Source organism: Fukomys damarensis, unplaced genomic scaffold, assembly GCF_012274545.1.
Source record: "Fukomys damarensis isolate Sample0158 unplaced genomic scaffold, DMR_v1.0_HiC HiC_scaffold_23, whole genome shotgun sequence".
In the NCBI taxonomy this organism is placed as follows: Eukaryota; Metazoa; Chordata; class Mammalia; order Rodentia; family Bathyergidae; genus Fukomys; species Fukomys damarensis.
Window position 1 is genome coordinate 50112526 of NW_022900935.1, and position 6190 is coordinate 50118715.

At 46.5% G+C, this 6190-nt stretch overlaps 1 protein-coding gene across 2 annotated transcripts in view; it reads right to left on the reverse strand.

The window, feature by feature from the left end:
• Tex2 (testis expressed 2) overlaps positions 1–6190 on the reverse strand; it is a 51317-nt gene that overhangs the window by 30189 nt on the left and 14938 nt on the right. For both annotated transcript variants that reach the window (XM_010616764.3, XM_010616762.3), the window contains exons 3-4: positions 4762–5101; positions 1894–2141 (exon numbers count right to left, since the gene is read on the reverse strand). In XM_010616764.3, the coding sequence (XP_010615066.1) occupies positions 1894–2141; positions 4762–5101 (588 nt within the window). The remainder of the gene's footprint in view (positions 1–1893; positions 2142–4761; positions 5102–6190) is intronic.

The window sequence follows — 6190 nt, forward strand, 5'->3', positions numbered from 1 at the left end:
CCAGGCCTGCTCTGCCCAAGGGAGCCAGGACATTTATTGTGGTTTTAAAAGATTTCCATCTGACTTAGAAGAGACAATACATGTGGTGTACTTAGAGAGCTAACTGCCAGGTGGCTGGAAAGGAGGTGTGGATCATGCAGAAATGCTCTGAAACAGACTTTTTTTTTTTCTTTTTGGTACCAGGGATCGATCTCGGGTCCTTGAGCTTGCCAGGCAGGCGGTGGAACCACTGAGCTAAATCCCCAGCCCTTTTTTTGCTTTTTAATTTAAGGAAAGCTTTCACAAAGCAAGCACTTTATGAGATACCCTCTCACGTCAGTGCAGGTCTCCGATTTTCCTAGGTCCGGGCAGCTGACAGCCCAAGGAGAAAAGGAATCTGGGGAACAGGACTTATCAGTGGCAAACAGTACATTTCTGGGACAGTTTAAACCACTCAGCTCCAGCCTAGAGCAAGGCAGCTCCTACTACAGCTGGCCATGCTACGTGGTCCTTTTTGCCTTGACAAGTTCACACAGGTCAGGTGGGTGGCCTCCTCCACAAGGAAAAGGATCATCAGAGCAAATAAAACCCACAGCCAACTAAAGGCACAAGAAAAAAGGAACCACATGTTCCTCAGTAAGGACAGAAATCTGGTCACTGAGAGAGGTCAAACACAAATGAATGAACGTGAGAAAGAAGCTGCACGTTCCACAGAGAATATGGGTACAGGAAAGGCAGGAAGCCTTGGGTCCAGCTGGGCTTCAGAACACTCCACCAATGACAGTCATGGCAAGTCAAGGGCCTGGGGCCCCCAGTCAGGCTCTGCATCCCAGCTACTCAACTTCTCTCAGGTCCGTTTCTCCATGAGCAAACGGAGAGAAGCCCAGTCAGTGTGCGCAGGGATCATACTAATGCTATTCAAGGGTGTGATCAAGCATGGCAGGTGGCAGCCTGCATTACTCATCTGTCAGGTGACCTTAAGTCCATGTCCAGCTTTGGTGCTCATGTTCACGGTTCATCTTCAAAAGCACAGGACACAGCAGAAGAATCTGAGAATTTGAGACTACCGCAACAGTTGCTGATGAGTTAGACACCTATCACTAGCGATTCTGCGACCTTCCCTACTGACCACTAGATTAGGTGTCTGTCACCATCGCCTCCTCTCATACCCACATCTACCTGGCCAGCTTTTCTAGAACACACTCGCTCCACCTGCATCTCTGCCCAGCTACTACTTTCTCCTCACAGCCCATTTTCCACTGAGAGCCACATATCTTTTTAGACCACCATTCCCTGTTCAAACCCTCCCAGAGCCCCCAGCCTCTCTGCCTCCCTCTCCTGCTCTTGTTTGCTATTTGGCCGCTCTGGCCTCAATGCTGTTAATGCTGTTTGCTGAGTATTTCAGCCACATTTCTTTGTTTTTGAGACAAGGTCTCGCTATACAGTTCAGGCTGCCCTTGAACTCGGGGCAATCTTCCAGCCTCAGCCTCCCCAGTGCTGCGAGTACAGGTATGCACCACCACGCCAGGCACTGGCCACATTCCTGCTGTGGGGACTTTGTGCTGCTGGTACCCCCTAGAGTGCTCCTTCAACCCATTTTGCCAGGGCTCACTGCCCCACGCTCCCCAGGTCTGTGCCCAAAAGCTACCTCCTCAAAGAGGCCTTCGCTGAGTTCAGCCCACGTCACACCAGCCCCTCTCCATTCTTCCTACCTGACGCTTGTTTCTCGCTGACTCCTTGAGCAGAGCACAAACCCCAATGGTCAGGGCCCTTCTCTGTCTTGCTCATCACTGTGTCTCCCAGGCCAACAACGAGGAGGACCTGGCACAGCACGGGCGCTCACTCTCTTATGGATGAAAGAATAAGCTGAAGGATGAAAGAAAAGAGCAGAAAGGCCTGACGAGGCAGCTTTACCTTTTTCCCGGCCGTGGGGCTGCTCTCCACACTCTGCACGGGGCTCCTGTGGGGGCTCTGGCCTCCCTGGGGCACACACCTGCCCATGTACACACTGTAGTCCAGCAGCATCTTCTGCCGCACGCTGCCCACCAGCTCCTTTTGCTTTGGCTGTGTCATGATCTCCTCCACACTGCCTTTGCTGCTGCTGCGGCTGTGGGTCAGGTGCCCCGAAGGGCTGCTGTGTCTGCTGTGGGTGGGCAAAAGCCCTGGAGCAAAGAAGTTATGGCCATCAATACAAAGGAAGGAAAGAATGCCAACTACCCCAAACCCATGAGCATAAACACTGCGGGGTTAGATAGAAAAGTAGCTAAAATGCTATCAAATGATGGTTTAAAAAGATTAATAAGGGCTGGGCATGTTGGCACACCTGTGATCCTAGCACTCTGGGAGGCAGAGGGAAGAGGATCTACAAGTCTGATCCTAGCCCGGGGAACTTAGTGTCTGAGTGAGGCTTTGTCTCAAAATTTAAAAAAGAAGGCAGAGGACGGTGATTTAGCTCAGTGGTTTTGCCACCTGCCTTGCAAGCACAAGGACCTGTGTTCAATCCTTGGCAGTGCCCCCCCCAACAAAAAAGAAGAAGAAGGCAGAGTATGTAGCTCAGTGCAGAGGCTCGGTTCAACCCAGTACTGACAGAAAAACTCAAATCGAGTCAGATTCAAGAGATGAGCAGTGGCTGGTGCTGAGGCATTCTCACCCACTTGAATCTTCTTTTATTCAGCATTTTGGGTTTAACTGTGTTCTCCAAAAGATATGTTGGTGTTCTAACCCCCAGCACCTTAGAACGTGACCTTATTTGGAAACAGGGTTATTGTAGATGGAATCTGTTAAAATGAGAGGTCATACTGGAAGTAGGTTGGGCTCCTAATCCAATATGACTGGGGTCCCGATAAGAAGAGGAGACAAGAAGCTGGGCATGTCTGTAATGCCAGTAGTTAGGAGGCTGAGGAAGGAAGACTGCTGTGAATAAAAGGCCAACCTGGGCTACAGAGTAAATTTAAGCCCAGCCTAAATTACATAGCAAACCCTGTCTTTTAAAAGAAAGAAAGAAAGAAAGAAAGAAAAAAGAAAAAAGCTGGGCATGGTGGTGCACGCCTGTAATCCCAGCACTCAGGAGGCTGAGGCAGGAGGATCGCTGTGAGTTTGAGACCAGCCTGAGCTACATAGTGAGTTCCAGGTCAGGCTCAACTACATAGTGAGACCCTGTCTCAAAAAAAAACAAAAAAACAAAAAAGGGAGACAAGGCATGAAGAGACAATGCACATGATGGAATGCAGAGTTTGAAGGGCTGCAGCCACAAGTTAAGGCTCTGTGGGTAACACGAGATGCTAGCAAGAGGTAAAGGATACTGAGCAGTCTCTGAGAAGCACAGTCTTGCTAACATCTTTTTTTTTGGGGGGGTGTTAAGAAAGGGCCTCACTTTATAGTTCAGGCTGGTCCTGAACTCATTATGTAGCTTCCTGCCTCTGCCTCAAGTGGTGGGATTGCAGGCATCAGCCACCATGCCCAACTTTTTTTTTGTTGCTTTTATTTTGAGTCAGGGTCTCACTATGTAGTTGAGACTGACCTGGAACTCACTATGTAGCCCAGGCTGGTCTCGAACTCACGGTAATCCTCCTGCCTCAGCCTCCCCGAGTGCTGGGATTACAGGCATGCACCACCATGCCCAGCCCCCAGCTTCTTACTAACATCTTGATTCTGGACTTCTAGCCTCCAGTCCTGTGAAAGAATAAATTTCTATAGTTTTGAGCCACCCAGTTTGTGGCATGTTCTGGCAGCTTTAGTTAATGAATTTATTTAGTGATCATCCTTTCATCTTGAGTTTTAATGCTTAAGGTATTTCCAAGGGACTCTTAGGATTTCAGCCCGAGTCCAGATGGAAACTGGGATTGAAGCTCACAAAATGGTAGGTGTGCTAGGTGAGGTCCCAGAGCACCTCCCAGAGGAGGAAAAAACAGCAACATGAAGCCACGCTTGAGACCTGTAGGAGCCACATGCTCCCACTCAACACAAATCCTTGACAGGGAAAGGCCCAGAATGGCTCCTCCCTATCCCTACTTCATCCAAGAAAGCCTTTCCTAATAGTGCCTACATCTCTCCTGTGATGTCCCATAATTACTAGTTGTACCATGCTCGTTCTAGCACAGTGATTTGTGAGCAGTTGACTCAGAGGGGCCAGTTTTCTCTATTAAACACAGTACCTAAACGGCAGAGTGCTGCTGCTATGTGCTGTTTTTATGTTCTTTGATGCCCGGGCCTAGGCAGAATTCAAGAGAGGTACTACGTGGTTATCCATCAGGGTAAGTAGGATCTACCAGCATGGTTAGCAGGCCAGAGAATTCTGCATCGCTATGGTAACCTTAGGCTTGCAGGATAGGCTGAAGTTTAGGAGCTTAAGAGCACCTGGTGTGAAGTTATCTCCCAGACTTTCCTGCCTTTTTAATGTTTTATCTGCACATCTGGAATTAAACTCAGGGCCTTGCACACGCTAGTGTAGTTCTGTCACTGGCCTACACCTCCAGTTCTCACTTGCTTTCTTCTAACTAGCTTCTTCCGTTCCTGCCTCTTCCAGAACGTCACAGTATGTACCGAAAAGTATCCCAGGAGCAACCAAATGCTAATTACATACACCTGCAAATGGACCCGCTGCTTCTGAAATGACGTGGTAAGAGTTGTAGTGACACTTTAGAAGGTACAGGGTCATGAGACCACACTTCAGGGTGCAGACAGGAATCAATTCAGGTGGACTTCCTGCCTGCCTGGCACTCTTTTCCAATCTCTTTACAGGCCCTTTAAAAATGCAAAAGCACTTAGCACAAATGCCATTACCTGCTTTACTTCCGGAGACACCAGGTGGCTTCTTGAGGTCCGACTTCAGTTTAGATGCCAGAATAAATCTTCTAAACCACTCCTCTTTTTCTCGGCCTGTTCTCCCAAATAGATACAGTATCTGATCTCGGTGGACAGATTTTGTTCCCTCTTGAGGGTGGGATGGCTTCTTAGGGTCCTCGCTTTCCAGCTCTCTCTCAGCTGGTGGCTTCTCCTCAGATGTCTCCTTATCAGTCTGAGTCTTCGACATAAAGTCATCTTGTCGACCAAGCTCAATACAAATGGGGTACTTTTTATTCCAGATTCGTTTTCGAGCCAAACTTTTAGGTACAAGATAAATCTACGAAGAAAGGAAAATGATTTATATACTTAAGAGTGGCTACGTTGTGCATTAATATTACATGTGACACATACCTCACAAAATTTTTATTAAAATGATGAATGTGAAATAATCTTTATTATCTGTCTACAACACAACCATATACCTGGAATAAATTTTTAGAAATGACTCGTTATTTCTCAGAATCATTCCAGAATGTAGATGTTTAAGAATTCTGCAAGAGTTTTAAGTAGGCATCATTTTCCAGGAGTAGCACAATAATGCCATATAGCTGATTATCATTAACTAAATTTGGACACTAACTCTAATTAATGACTCTGGGCTAAACTTAAACTGGAGAGAAAAGCAATTATCAACCTAGATAGGAAGCTCCAGGTAACATTGACCAGCAAGTCAAAAATACACTTACACAAATATTAAGTACTCTGTCATTTTGGAGAAACTTAAACATCATTCAGTTGGATTATAAAGTCAGGAGAACCTACAGCTTTGTGGAATAACATACAAATAACATGCTGGGCATGGTGATGCATACCTGTAATCCTAGTACCTGGGCTGAGGCAGAAGCATCACCATGAATTTCAGGCCAGTCTAGGCTACACACTGAGTTCAAAGTTAGCCTGAACCACACACATAGTGAGACCCGGTCTCAAAAAAGCCAAATCAAAAGACAAATAAAAAAGAACACCAGGGCTGGGGATTTAGCTCAGTGGTTCCACCGCCTGCCTCATTAGCACAAGGTCCTGAGTTCAATCCCTTTTACCATAGGGGGAAAACAAAAAGGAACAGAAACAAACAAAAAATCCAAACAACAACAAACAAAACCACAGGTCAAAACCAAAAAGTAAATAAGTAAATAAAAATTTTAAAAATTTTTAAAGAGTAAAAACAAACAAGCAAAAACTCCAAAAAACCCAAATAAAAAACCAAAATAGGCCAGGTGTGGTGACATGTGCCTGTAATCCCCATGCTCAGGAGGCTGAGGCAGGAGGATTACTGTGAGTTTGAGGCCAGTCTGGGCTTCACAGTGAGTTCAACACCAGCCTGAACTATGTAACAAGACCCTGTCTCAAAAAAAAAAAAAAAAAA